Source organism: Heptranchias perlo, chromosome 27 (assembly GCF_035084215.1).
Source record: "Heptranchias perlo isolate sHepPer1 chromosome 27, sHepPer1.hap1, whole genome shotgun sequence".
NCBI lineage: Eukaryota > Metazoa > Chordata > Chondrichthyes > Hexanchiformes > Hexanchidae > Heptranchias > Heptranchias perlo.
The window spans coordinates 39,745,081-39,760,159 of record NC_090351.1 but is presented as its reverse complement, the minus strand read 5'-3'; the positions used below and the strand labels follow the sequence as shown (position 1 = coordinate 39,760,159).

General features: G+C 50.1%; 1 protein-coding gene across 5 annotated transcripts in view; it reads right to left on the bottom strand.

Annotated features, from left to right (window-relative positions):
• Positions 1-15,079, bottom strand: part of magi3a (membrane associated guanylate kinase, WW and PDZ domain containing 3a) — a 91,290-nt gene that overhangs the window by 10,519 nt on the left and 65,692 nt on the right. For 3 of the 5 annotated variants that reach the window (XM_068007719.1, XM_068007721.1, XM_068007722.1), the window contains 8 exons: positions 12,865-12,896; positions 10,707-10,869; positions 7,797-7,888; positions 6,160-6,352; positions 4,610-4,798; positions 2,687-2,872; positions 973-1,081; positions 267-420 (listed from right to left, as the gene is read on the bottom strand). In XM_068007719.1, coding sequence (XP_067863820.1) covers positions 267-420; positions 973-1,081; positions 2,687-2,872; positions 4,610-4,798; positions 6,160-6,352; positions 7,797-7,888; positions 10,707-10,869; positions 12,865-12,896 — 1,118 coding nt within the window. The remainder of the gene's footprint in view (positions 1-266; positions 421-972; positions 1,082-2,686; positions 2,873-4,609; positions 4,799-6,159; positions 6,353-7,796; positions 7,889-10,706; positions 10,870-12,864; positions 12,897-15,079) is intronic. The other 2 variants (XM_068007720.1, XM_068007723.1) reach the window with 1 other exon arrangement.

The following is a 15,079-nucleotide window of genomic DNA, read 5'->3' as shown; positions in this document are numbered from 1 at the left end:
TGACCTCTATCAGGTCACCCCTCAGCCTTCTCTTTTCTAGAGATAAGAGCCCCAGCCTGTTTAGCCATTCCTGATGGATATAACCTCTCAGTTCTGGTATTAGGCTTGAATAGACTGAAGGTGTTTGTTGTGTGAAATCAAGAGTGGAACAGGGAGAGAGTTTGAATCTAAAGAAGCCACATCTAAAAGAACTTCATGCTCAAAAAGATCCCGATCTACGGCTCACAGACACTGCATCACACTGAAAGAGCCAGGAGTGGCCGTACCTGAGAGTGCCTGCTGCCCGCAGCCCACGTCTCTCTGTCAGGAGCTGGGTGGAGATACTGGTCAGAGGGTGGCTGCCTGTAGTCCAAGGAAGGTGGTTTCATGTAGTCGCAAACCGGAGATGGACCACTGCTCCCTTCATCTTCTTCCGTCTTACTGTTAAACAGAAAAAGTACAACAACATGAGTCCAGTCGCCCCCCTCCCCACCACGTCCAGTCGCCCCCCCCCCACCTCCTCCCAGTCGCCCCCCCCCACCTCCTCCCAGTCGCCGCCCCCCCCACCTCCTCCCAGTCGCCCCCCCACCCCACCTCCTCCCAGTCGCCGTCCCCCCCACCTCCTCCCAGTCGCCGTCCCCCCCACCTCCTCCCAGTCGCCGTCCCCCCCACCTCCTCCCAGTCGCCCCCCCACCCCACCTCCTCCCAGTCGCCGTCCCCCCCACCTCCTCCCAGTCGCCGTCCCCCCCACCTCCTCCCAGTCGCCGTCCCCCCCACCTCCTCCCAGTCGCCGTCCCCCCCACCTCCTCCCAGTCGCCGTCCCCCCCACCTCCTCCCAGTCGCCGTCCCCCCCACCTCCTCCCAGTCGCCGTCCCCCCCACCTCCTCCCAGTCGCCCCCCCGCCCCCGTCGCCGCCCCCACCCCACCTCCCCGTCGCCCCCCACCTCCCCGGCAAGAGTACTCTCGCTTCGCCAGAGTGACCGGCCTCCTCACCTGTTTTCCTGTGTTGGGACTTGAACAGCTGGAGTCTGTCCCATTGGTTTGTGCTGCAGGGCCGGGCTCTGTCTGGCTGAGCTGCCTCCTGATTGAGGGCCAGTCGCATCTTGAAGGAAGACAAAGTGAACAAGTGGGTTAACAAATTGAAGACCGGTCGGTGTCACTCCTGCGAGCGGCCGGAATGGAACGGTGACCAACTGCTCCACAATCCCAGGAGTCACTGGCCGGGGTCTCACACACCGGGCGGTGTGAACGTGGGAAGCTCGTCAGCACAGGCTGTGAGCAGGACTGAGAAAACAATCTCTCCCTCCCCCCACACTCCCACTCCGTCCCGGGACGTGGATTAGACTGCAAGAGGGGCAAAGCATCTCTCAATGGAACTGCACCAATTCCCAGCAGCATGAACTGCACAGAGCAATGCCACAGCTCACTATACCGGCTCACCAGACTAACTGAGGGGACCCAGACACCCAGTGGGTCAGACCCCCCCCAAGGATGGTTAGTGCAGTAGGCGGTCTCGAGGTTGGAGCTGAAGCCTCACTGTTTGGGAGCTTTGCTCACGCCCAAGTCAGAAAGGTTGTAGGTTCGAGCTCCGCTCCAGAGACTTGAGCACAAAATCCAGGCTGATATTCCCGGTGTAGCACTGAGGGAGTGCTGCACTGTCAGTGGTGCTGTCTTTCAGATGAGACGTTAAACGGAGGTGCCGTCTGCCCTCTCAGGTGAACGTAAAAGATCCTACAGCACTATAAGAACAACAGGGGAGTTCTCCCCAGTGTCCTGGGCCAATATTTATCCCTCAACCAACATCACTAAAAACAGATGACCTAGTCATTATAACATTGCTGTTTATGGGATCTTGCTGTGCGCAAATTGGTTGCCGTGTTCCCTAAATTACAACAGTGGCTACACTTCTGTAAACTTTTTAAGTATTTCTTTGAAGTTGGCTGTAAAGTGCTTTGGAACGTCCTGAGGTAGTGAAAGTCTGTCTTTCTTGCGTCTGGCTGTGCGAACCCTGACCTGGAACACTGCACGTTCTAAAACATTGTGTTCCATCCTCCAGCACCAACACCTCTCACCTTGAGGGGCACAAAATAAAAAGCTCTAAACATTTAGCTTGTGTGGGGAATGAGAGCGACAGGTCACAATGCCAGAGTCAGGCTTCTCTTCAAAGGGGTGACGTTGGCAGGACAATGATGGGTGTTGTTGGCCACAGCAACTGGACTGGACACGGAGCAAAGCAGCAGAGGGTCCAAAGTATAAATAAAGTGTTCCATTTCCCATCAGGGTGACCTTGATAAAGACCAGCCTGGCCTGACAGCAGTCACAGCGAGACCTGCCACTGCAGCTGAGATTTAGGAATCTAGCCCTCAAATCTCAGGCAACTCGGCCCCACTTGCTCGCACATTTCTCACTCCCAGGTTTGTCCTGTTTGAATTACGCGGGGTCTGGAGGTTTATAAAAAGGGTTGTGCTTAGCGCTGTTGCCTCGCTGGCAGATAATTCCTGATCACAACCCCTGTGTCGTGTTGGTATTAGCAGCCGGCAACATGAGCAGATTAACCCGATTTACAGTTCAGCTGCAGCTCATGAATTTCCGCAGTGAGCGTTCGAGTCACAAGGAACGCAGGGCGGGTGACCCGCTGTACGGGCTGGGCCCAGGGTGGCAAAGCGAGCCCCCCGCCCCCCGCCCCCTCTGTGCTCTGACTGCCTACCTTCATCGGGAGTGACGGTGAGAGTGACCGTCTGGCCCGCGTCCTTGATCAGCTGGACGATGTCGTGGTGGGGCATCTGGACGATGGACTGGCCGTTCACTGCCGAGATACGGTCAGTCACCTTCAGCTTCCCACACCGGTCAGCAGGGCTTCCCTCAATGATGCGGCCGATTTTGTGCGGCACGGCTGTGGGGGAACAAGTAATGGGAGAGTGTTAATCTGATTTGGAGCAGAGAGATTTACGGGTCAAGGTACAGAAATCGTTAAGATAGTGGACAGGATCAAAAAATAATCTCAAGAGGGCTGGAATACAAAGGGGTGGAAGTTATATTAGTTATAAAGCTTTGGTTAGACCCCATCTGGAGGAAGGATATATTGGCCTTGGAGGGGGTGTAGTACAGATTCACCAGAATGATACCGGGGCTAAAAGGGTTAAATTACGAGGACAGGTTACATAGACTAGGCTTGTGTTCCCGAGTGTAGAAGATTAAGGGGTGATCTAATCGAGGTGTTTAAGATGACTTAAGGGATTTGATAGGGTAGATAGAGAGAAACTATTTCCTCTGGTGGGGGGAGTCCAGAACAAGGGGGCATAACCTTAAAATTAGAGCCAGGCCGTTCAGGAGTGATGTCACTTCTTCACACAAAGACATGGAAAAAAGTTTCATATTTTCACGATAAATTTCAGGGATGATTCACTATGGGTAAAGACCAGGAGTGAATTAGCAACAATCTGAACGCCCTTCACGAGCCTGTCTTCAGCTTCACACACAACACATAAAACAGGCTCACAGAAGGAAGGAATAATCGGAGTATGTCACAGAAACCAAAACATGTGCAAAAAACGATTAACAAAAATAGTCAAAATAGAACAGAACAAAATTCTTTTAGTGATGATCGGTGGCGCAATTTAATACAGCGCATGACTGAAGCCAAAATTCAGCCTAGTACTGATGTTAATCCAGTCCCCTCATTCAGGAACCCCTCCCCCCCAGCGCCCTGTGTTGCTGACTCTGCTGATGTTAATCCAGCCTCTGGTAGTGTGAGGTTCAGTCACCTCTAAACAATGCATCAGTACTCGTCGATTTAGAAAATGAACAGAAAGCCCGAAAATCACAGAAGTGGATAATAAATCAGTAAGAGAACAGGTTGGAAAACTTGTGCAGGGAATGGCCGTACGGCTGTGTTTGTTGACACATTTTGGCTACGATCGGTTGCACAAAGACCCATTTCATTATCCTGCAACCGACCCCCTGAGTGGCCGGTTATATCACATGCTGTGACAACAAGCTGGACAGACCCGCTGGGTTCCTGCTCACCACCCAGTGACCCCTGCTGGGCAGTACATGCGTGTGTGGACAGGATTGTGCTTGGCCGCGAAGCCCATGGGCTCAAAAAGCTGCCAAAACTCACCATTTGGGCTCACACACGAAGAACAGCCACTAGGTTGGCAGTCAGCGCCCGTGAAACCCGTACCCCAGCGCGGGTCAGCGCCCCTGCAACCCGTACCCCAGCGCGGGTCAGCGCCCCTGCAACCCGTACCCCAGCGCGGGTCAGCGCCCCTGCAACCCGTACCCCAGCGCGGGTCAGCGCCCCTGCAACCCGTACCCCAGCGCGGGTCAGCGCCCCTGCAACCCGTACCCCAGCGCGGGTCAGCGCCCCTGCAACCCGTACCCCAGCGCGGGTCAGCGCCCCTGCAACCCGTACCCCAGCGCGGGTCAGCGCCCCTGCAACCCGTACCCCAGCGCGGGTCAGCGCCCCTGCAACCCGTACCCCAGCGCGGGTCAGCGCCTTCGACAACAGAAAGACTGCAGCTTGGTGGATGGGGCAGAAAAAGTTCCGACATTTGCTCCGAGCCGGCCTGTGATCTCAGCATCTGCCGGGGAGGAGCCCGCTCCCAACCCCCAACCTCGATTTACTCACCAACAGTCGGGGGCCTGTTCTTCGAGGTGATGATGACAAAGCCGAACCCCTCGGTCTCCTTCCGCTGCAGGACAATGTCGTACGACTGTTCCTGCGGGAGCCCGTGTGCGAGATCCGTGTGATTCGTTCCGGGAGAGCCATTCTCGGCAGCTTCAGAACTCCCCCCTCGCCCATCGTCACGCTGGTCTTCTATCGCGGAAAAACAAGAGAGTTACTGATAAGACGGCCCTGTCACATGAAGGGGAAGCTTTGTGTGAACACTGCCACATAGGAACCAGGCTTGCACCCGTGATTCACCAACACAATGAGCTCACAGGCACTTACAAGCATTTTTTAAAATTATTTGTTCTCAGGATATAGGAGTCACCATCAAGGCCGCCATTCGGCCCATTGTGCCCATGCCGGCTCTTTGAAAGAGCTACCCAATTAATCCCTCTCTTTCCCCTAGCCCTGCAAATTATTCCCCTTCAAGTATTTATCCAATTACCTTCTGAAAGTTACTATTGAATCTGCTTCTCGAAGCAGATTCAATAGTAGCTTTCAGAAGGTAATTGGATAAATTACCTTATTGCCCATCCCTAATTGCCCTTGAGAAGGTGGTGGTGAGACGCCTCTTGAACCGCTGCAGTCCGTGTGGTGAAGGTTCTCCCACAGTGCTGTTAAGTAGGGAGTTCCAGGATTCTGACCCAGCGACGATGAAGGAACGACGATATATTTCCAAGTCAGGATGGTGTGTGACTCGAAGGTGAACATGCAGGTGGTGTTGTTCCCATGTACCTGCTGCCCTTGTCCTTCTAGGTAGTAGAGGTCATGGGTTTGGGAGGTGCTGTTGAAGAAGCCTCGGCGAGTTGCTGCAGTGCATCCTGTGGATGGTACACACTGCAGCCCCTGTGCGCCGGTGGTGAAGGGAGTGGACGTTTAAGATGGTGGATGGGGTGCCAATCAAGTGGGCTGCTTTGTCCTGGATGGTGTCGAGCTTCTTGAGTGTTGTTGGAGCTGCACTCATCCAGGCAAGTGGAGAGTATTCCATCACACTCCTGACTAGTACGTTGTAGATGGTGGAGGGGCTTTGGGGAATCAGGAGGTGAGTCACTCACTGCAGAATACCCAGCCTCTGACCTGCTCTTGTAGCCATAGTATTTATGTGGCTGGTCCAGTTAAGTTTCTGGTCAATGCTGACCCACAGGATGTTGATGATTATTAGAAGCTAGTGGAGTAGTATGTTTCTACTAATTTAGAGCAGTATGAGGAATGTGACTAAGTGGATACCTCTTTCAGGGAGCTGGCACAGGTGCAATGGGCCGAATGGCCTCCTTCTGTGCTGTATAATCCTACGATTCTATTCCTCTCTGAACTATACTTCTACCTCATTGAGGAGCTTAAAGTCGCTAAACATTAGTTTAAGGGACTAATGCTGCAGAATGAAGGCCTCAGACTGACCATCGTTACAGCAACACGATCCTGCGCGCTCTCCCAGGAATCGCGAGCATTTCACCGGGTACTGCCCCCTCGTACCCCATGTCGGGCGCCAACTCCGTTGCCACACTCACCAGCGGACAGGATGTGTCTCCTCACCGACAGCAGCACCTGGCCGTTGCGAGTCGCATTTTGCATTAAATCCAACACGAAGCGGTGGGACCTCCCTTTAACAGAGACCCCGTCGACACAGAGCAGCTCGTCAGCTGCCCGGAGACGCCCGTCTCGCTCTGCCGCCCCCAAAGGGATGATCGCTCCAATTAGAACCTGATATGAAGAGTTTGGGGGCGGGGGATAAAAGAGAAAAAAAAGGTCAATTTAGTCTCAAGACTACATGATTATTAAATGTTGGTGTTCAGCGAGATTTGGGTGTCCTTGTACATGAAACACACAGTTAACATGCAGGTACAGCAAGCAATTAGGAAGGTAAATAGTATGTTCATCTTTATTGCAAAGCTGTTGGAGTACAAGAGTAAAGAAGTCTTGCTGCAATTGTGCAGGTGAGACCTCACCTGGCGTACTGTGCACAGTTTTGGTCTCCTTGTCTAAGGAAGGATATACTTGCCTTAGAGGGGGTGCAATGGAGGTTCACTAGGTTAATTCCCGGGATGAGAGGGTTGTCCTATGAGGAGAGATTGAGTAGAATGGGCCTATATTCTCTGGAGTTTAGAAGAATGAGAGGTGATCTCGTTGAAATATAAAAGATTCTGAGAGGGCTTGACAGGGTAGATGTTGAGAGGTTGTTTCTTCTGGCTGGAGAGTCTAGAACTAGGGGGCATAGTCTCAGGATAAGGGGTCAGCCATTTGGGACTGAGATGAGGAGGAATTTCTTCACTCAGAGGGTTGTGAATCTTTGGAATTCTCTACCCCAGAGGGCTGTGGATGCTCAGTCGTTGAGTATATTCAAGACTGGGATCGATAGATTTTTGGACTTTAGGGGAATCAAGGGATATGGGGATCAGGGGGGAAAGTGGAGTTGAGGTCGAAGATCAGCCATGATCTGACTGAATAGCGGAGCAGGCTCGAGGGGCCATATGGCCTACTGCTGCTCCTGCTCCTAGTTCTTATGTTCTTATGACTTGCAACAGTTACGTGACATCCACTGAACCTTGATTGGGGGGGAATTCACCAACTGACAGGCAGGGCTCTCACATGTAGACAGATTGCAGTGTGTGCTGAGAAATTCCCTCTGACCCACAGCTATACAGGAAACTCGTTACTACAATATCAGTCACGCGGTGCCTTCAGGTCCCAGGTTGCTCGTGCCTATTACCTTCTCACTTGTATCACGCAGTCTTTACTGTGTTTGTACACTGCTAACAGTTAAAATCTACTGGTTATATAGATGAGAGATGAAGGTAATAACTGACTTGACTGTTCCATTCACCATCTGCTGCAGTGTCTCACCTTGGAACTGCAGTCAGCCGTTATCAGTCAGTCAGTCACTTCCACTGAATTGCTCCAACAGCATGGTTGCATTTTACATTTTTATCCACACAGGAACAATGCGGTATGACCGCGTCGCAGCGGAGAGCCCACTCTACGTGCAACCTTGCTACCCCGACACACTTTCCCCTCCATTAACAAGTGTCTGAACATAAAGCAACGTGGGATCAACAGCAAGGGCGAGAGAGATTGTGGGGGGGGGGGGGGGGGGGGGGGGGAGGGAGGGAGGAGGAAGGAGGGGGGAGGAGGGGAGGAGAAGACTTACAGGTGTGTCCGGCCCATCTCCACCCAGCACTCGGAATCCAAATCCGCTCTCCAGCTTCCGCAGAAAGATATCGATGTCCTTCGTATTCGGGGCTAAAGGACGAGGAAAACATGGAAGGGGTCAGAGATGATGCAGTAGCCATGGAAACTAAGGTAATGCAGCAGCTGTGGAAATGGTCAGAATCTTCCAATCCTCCTTAGACAGGGGGATGGTGCCGGAGGACTGGAGAATTGCAAATGTTTCACCCCTGTTCAAAAGAGGGGAGTGAGATAAATCCGGCAATTACAGGCCAGTCAGCCTAACGCTGGTGGCGGGGCAACTCAGACATTAATCCGGGACAAAATTAATTGGCACTTGGAAAAATATGGGTTAATAAATGAAAGTCAGCACGGACTTGTAAAAGGCAAATCATGTTAATTGACTATGTTAATTGAGTTCTTTGATGAGATAACGGAGAGGTTGATGAGGGTAGTGCGGTTGATGTGCAAAAGGGCTTTCAAAAGGATTTTGATAAAGTACCACATACTAGACTTGTTAGCAAAATTGAAGCCCGTGGGGCTGAAGGGGTCGTGTGGATACAAAATTGGCCATGGGACAGAATGCAGAGAGTAGTGGTGAAGGGTTGGTTTTCAGACTGGAGGGAAGTATAGAGTGGTGTTTCCCAGAGGTCAGTATTAGGACATTGATCTTTTTGATACGTATTAGTGACCTGGACTTGGGTATACAGGGAATAATTTCAAAGCTTGCAGATGACAGGAAACTCGGAAATGTAGTAAACAACGTGGAGGATAGTAACAGACTCCTGGAGGACATAGACAGACTGGTGAAACGGGCAGACACAGGGCAGATAAAATTTAACACAGAAGCGTGAAGTGATTAATTTTGGTAGGATGAATGAGAAGAGGCAAGATAAACTAAGTGGTACAATTTTAAAGGGGGTGCAGGAACAGAGACATGGGGGTATAGGTACACAAATCTTAAAGGTAGCAGGACACGTTAGGAAGGCTGTTAAAAAGGCATACGGGATCCTTGGCTTTATAAACAGAGGCATAGAGTACAAAAGCAAGGAAGTTATGCTAAACCTTTATAAATCATTGGTTAGGCCTCAGCTGGAGTACTGTGTCCAATTCTAGGCACCACACTTTAGGAAGGATGTGAAGGCCTGAGAGGGTGCAGATGAGATTTACTAGAATGGTACCTGGGATGTAGGACTTCAGTTATGTGGAGAGACTGGAGAAACTGGGGTTATTCCCCTTAGAACAGAGAAGGTTAAGGCAAGATTTAATGGTGGCGTTCAAAATCATTAAGAGTTTTGATAATTTCTCCTTATTTACTCTGTTTCCAGTGGCAGAAGGGTCGGTAACCAGAGGACACAGATTTAAGGTAAATGGCAAAAGAACCAGAGGAGACATGAGGAAAATTTTTTTACGCAGCGAGTTATGGAGATCTGGAATGCGCTGCCTGAAAGGGCGGTGGAAGCAGATTCAATAGTAACTTTGAAAAGGGAATTGGATAAATACTTGAAGGGGAAAAATTTGCAGGGCTATGGGGAAAGAGCAGGGAGAGTGGGACTAATTGGATAGCTCTTTCAAAGAGCCGGCACAGGCATGGTGGGCCAAATGGCCTCCTTCTGTGCTGTATCATTCTATGAAGTGATGCAGTACCCAGTTCAAGTTGTGTTCAATCAAAGCAAACTGATATTTACATAGCAGAACAGAGCCAGCAAGTCAGAATTTCTTTTCCTCTTGCCTCGAATCCCAGGGTATAGGACAGAACGGCAGTCAGTCCTGCACTCGCACTCTGGATTCGGAGAGGAGTCTGAAATCATCTGAAACATTAGGTTGAGTTGTAGGGTACAGTAGCCTAGTGGTCCTAGTACTGGACTAGCAACCATGAGGTGCGTTCAAATCTCACCATGGCACGGTGGGATTTGAATTCAATACATCTGGTGGGCTGAAAACAGCTGGACTGTCATAAACTGGTTCACTAACTTCCTTCGGGGAAGGGAACCTGCAGCCCCCACCCAGTGATTGCAGTCTTACCCTACATGGCTGACTCTTAATGCCCTCTTAAAATGTCAGCTAGTCACTCTGCTGTAATGCAATTGTCTCATGAAGGCAGCCCACCATCATCGCCTTCTCAGGGCAATGAGGCACGGGCAATAAATGCGGCTTTGCCAATGTTACCAACATCCTGGAACTAATTTATATGCACATATATAAAAAAAATCCCCTTTCAATTCCAACGTTCAGTTTTTCGATCTGACCTTGCAGCTTCTCCGCACAAGATGTCCAATCTTTGGAGATGCCCCATTTTTTCTCTAGAAAAAGAGAAGACTGAGGGGTGACCTGATAGAGGTTTTTAAGATAATGAAAGGGTTTGATAGGGTAGACGTGGAGAAGATGTTTTCACTTGCGGGGGAGACCAGAACTAGGGGCCATAAATATAAATCCAATGGGGAATTCAGGAGAATCTTCTTTACTCAGAGAACGGCTAGAATGTGGAACTCGGTACCACAAGGAATGGTTGAGGCGAATAGCATAGATGCATTTAGGGGGAAGTGAGATAAACACGAGGGAGAAAGGAATAGAAGGATATGTTGATGGGGTTAGATGAAGTAGGGAGGGAGGAGACTCGTGTGGAGAATAAACACCGGCATAGACCAGTTTGGCCGAATGGCCTGTTTCTGTGCTCTACATTCTATGTAATTCACATGCCCCATCTTTAATAGCTTCGTCCAGATATAATTTGTAAGTAATTGTGAACAGTACACATCCCCCATCACATTCCCCCAGTCACAGCTTCCTACCAGAATCCCACAGGTATGGAGCCCCGTTACTAACACTATTTACGATCCAGTTCACAGTAGAAGTTAACCCGAGGGCCGCCACTTCAGCAGAATTCACTTACGTTTGCTGTCGAATATGGTCTTGGATTGTGCGTACACCTCAGTGGGGTCACGTTTGGGGGAGGAGGGCCGCACAGCATTGGGAGGGAAGGGCATGGGCTGAGGAATGGGGAGGCCTGGGGAGAGGTTCTGAGAACTCGGCTGACTTTCCTCTTGCTCCAAAGTCTAGAAAGAGAGAGTCAGGAGGGAAAGAAAACGTTTTTTTAAAAAAAAAACAAATCTGCAGAAAGCAAAGAGATTACTTGGAAAGCACCAATACAAGGCAACAATTCCAGGTCTGCACCCCTGGGGTCCACCCACCTTCCCCCACCACATTCCCGGGCCACGGGAACCTTCTCTTTACCAGATTTTCCAGGCTTCCCTCCACCTCTGTTATTCTGCTGTAACTATTTACACCTCCACTAGACCCATCTATTTACACCTCCACTAGACCCATCTTTTCGTTCTTTACTTCATTACCATCTCCTTTATGCCTTGCACCATCATCCCTTTTGTCATTTAATCACTCCCACCCAATCACTGTTCCCCTTTGTTCTAACCTTCCACCCCACCCCAGCTCCCTTTTCCCTGGCTCCGTACTTGCTTAAAAACTGTTAAATCTTTACTTCTTCCAGTTCTGATGAAAGGTCATGGACCCGAAACATAAACTCTGTCTCTCTCTCCACAGTTGCTGCCTGACCCGCTGAGTGTTTCCAACACTTTGTTTTTATTTCAGATTCCCAGCATCTGCTTCCCAGCATTTGCTTTTGTTTGAGCAACTGACGAAGGAGGAAAGCTCCGAAAGCTTGTGATTTCAAATAAAGCTGATGGACTATAACCTGGTGTTGTGAGACTCCTTACACAAGGTTTAGTTTGAAATTGTGTCCCACGCCGTTTGCTATCTTGTACACCTCTGTACGGTCACCTCTCGCTCGCTTCTTTTCAAGGCAGAAGCCCAGGTTTGTGCCGTCTCTCCTCATACCCCAGTTCTCCGATGCTGGGGATCAGCCTTGTGGGCACTTCTCTGCACTGCCTCCAGTGCCCAAGGACTCCCTTGTGTCTCCATGACCAGAACCAGACACAGTACAAAAAGTGATCTGAACTAAAACGGTTTTGGGCATGACGTACTCTGACTATGCACCCTCCAGTTTTGGCCGTATAGTTCAACATTCCACTGACTATGTCAATCGTTGTTCTGCATTCATTTGACATGTTGACCAAGTCTACTAAAATCCCTACCATCTCTCAACTTCACCCGTGGCTATTTTGACACTATTTACAGATGGCCTAATTTTGCTTAGTGCTTCCTTCCTTTACAAAGCACTTCACACTTGTCTGTATTAAATTCCATCGGTCACTGTTCCCTCCACTTAAAACATTTTGTCTAATTAATTTTTTAGTTCCTGAGTTGCTGCTTTAGAATCAATCGTCCCCTCTTGTTTGGTAGAAGTCTGTGAATCGGACTACATCGACTTTCTGAATTCCAACATATTAATGTCAATTAGAAGCAGTAGTGGCCCCAACACCAAGCCTTGGAGCACCCGACTCACTACTCCTCCCTCTCTCAATGTACCTCCTCTAATAAATCACCTGCTGCATCCCATCCTTCAGCCAGGTCCTTATCCATTCCCAGGGCTTCACTCTGAATTGCTTTCATTTTGAGCTTAAATGGGATCCTTCCATGCAGAACTTTGTCAAGTGTTTTTTGGAAGTCTAGGCACACATCATTATTGGGCTTTTCACAGTCCACTTGGGCTTTGTGTATTCAGGTTAGATTATAAAGTGACAGGCATCTCTTTGATTATCACAGAAAACTGAAATAGGCAAAATCACATTCCGTCTACTGCACTGTAACCAGGGGCAAAAACTCATGTAAAGAATTTTTCAAAAGCTCTCTAAATGAGCCTAGTGAATAAAAGCACTGCCCAGACCAGCACAAAGCCTGACCGTACAGCAGGTCCCTGGTTCAATTTCCCATTCCCAGTCGGATCGGTGATGAGGAAATTACAATTGGCCACGGCATCTCTGCATTGCCTGGAGGGGAGGGAGGATCAGCCCAGGCTCCTGCTCCCGATCGCTGTCCAGTTAACTCCCGCCTGTACGAGCGAGAACAGTCCCTGGACCCCAGTCCCGCCCCTGCCAGTGTTTTTTTTTAAAAAAGCAATGAATCTTGCAACTTACGGTCTTTATCACTTTAGCAGGTGATGAAGGACCTGTAAAAAGAACAGAACACACATTAACAAACAGAAGGTGGGGGTTTGAGAGAGCATGCGTGAGAGTGGGAAAGAGCAGGGGGGGGGGGGGGGGGGGGAAGGGAGGGAGATAAAAAGGAGGAGGTGGGGGGGGGGGCGAGGGCTGACAGCAGGACCGAGCTCTCAGCTCTCACAAGGAAGAAATTCAGCTGAAGCCACAATTTGCTCCCTAATGTGTGTTTGGTTTTATACAGCACGCCTTTAATCAACATATTTACGTGAGTGCTTTACACAATGGGATTGGTTCAGCAGTTCAGGGTGAGAAGGGCTGCCAGCAGTGCACACACAAGACTACCTGCACTTTAATTCAGAGCTTCACTCCTCCCCCAATGTTATTTCACTCACTGGTCTATTTCACTGGGCTCCTTTCACCTTTTTTGGAACACAAATTCCATTGGTAAATTTGATCTCTTGGAACAGAAAAGCAGCAGGCTAGGATCAGAGTCCTGAGCGGGAACTGGGGTTGGGGGAGGAAGAGTGGGGGCTGGGATGGGAGTCCCGAGCGAGATGAGATCTTTTCACTTCACAACACGCAATCTAGTCACTGGAATAAAGCCCAGTCAGTGCCTCAAGCACCTTCCTAATTCCACTTATTCTCAGAGATAACAAACCTCCAGTGGAGTTTGACTGTCGACCAAACACGGGACAGACCAGACTACCTCCTGCAGCAATGCAGCCACAATATCAGCACTGAGGTGGATTTGTATGAAGACAGCCTGAGTCTGTTTTGATCTCATCCTTCTGCCCTACCGATCCCCATCATCCTCCCATTACCAGCATCCAGTTGTTTGTTGAACAAGCCCACTGTCCTGTCAATCTAATCCCGCTGCTGATCATCCTCCATTTCAAGAAACCTCAGGCAATGTAGCACTCCCGGAGTCCGGCACGAGACTGTCAGCCCAGTTTGTGCACCCGAGCCCTGGGAGTGGGGCTTGGACTCTCAATCCTCTTTGCTCTCCCCTCCCTCGAAGCTGGGACTGGGGAACATCGAACCAAGGACTGGGGATCATCGAACCAAGAGGAGGCCATTCAGCCCCTTGAGTCTGTTATTATCTCCAACAAAAGAGAGAGTCTAACCACCTCCCCTTGACATTCAACGGCATTGCCATCGCCAAATCCCCCACCTTCAATATCATGCGGGTCACCATTGACCAGAAATTTAACTGGACCAGCCATATAAATACTGTGGCTACAAGAGCAGGTCAGAGGCTGGGTATTCTGCGGCGAGTGACTCACCTCCTGACTCCCCAAAGCCTTTACGCCATTTACAAGGCACAAGTCAGGAGTGTGATGGAATACTCTCCACTTGCCTGGATGAGTGCAGCTCCAACAACACTCAAGAAGCTCGACACCATCCAGGACAAAGCAGCCCGCTTGATTGGCACCCCATCCACCATCCTAAACATTCACTCCCTTCACCACCAGCGCACAGTGGCTGCAGTGTGTATCATCCACAGGATGCACTGCAGCAACTCGCCAAGGCTTCTTCGACAGCACCTCCCAAACCCACGACCTCTACCACCTAGAAGGACAAGGGCAGCAGGCACATGGGAACAACACCACCTGCACGTTCCCCTCCAAGTCACACACCATCCCGACTTGGAAATATATCGCCGTTCCTTCATCGTCACTGGGTCAAAATCCTGGAACTCCCTTCCTAACAGCACTGTGGGAGAACCTTCACCACACGGACTGCAGCGGTTCAAGAAGGCGGCTCACCACCACCTTCTTAAGGGCAATTAGGGATGGGCAATAAATGCCGGCCTCGCCAGCGGCGCCCACACCCCATGAACGAATAAAAAAAAAACAAAGGACCAGGAGTGGGCCATTCAGCCCCTCTGGCCTGCTCTGCCACTTAATTAGATCATGGCTGATCTGTACCTCAACTCCAATTACCCACCTTTGCTTCATATCCCTCGATACCTTTACCCAACAAAAACCTATCGATCCCAGTCTTGAACATTTCAATTGATTCCTGGCATCCACAACCTTTTCAGGGAGAGTTCCAAATTTCCATTACCCTTTGTGTGAAGAAATGCTTCCTGACATCACCCCTGAGCGACCTAGCTCTAATTTTAAGATTTTGTCCTTTTGTTCTGGACTTTACCCCACATTCCCAGAGGAAATAGTTTCACTGTATCTAC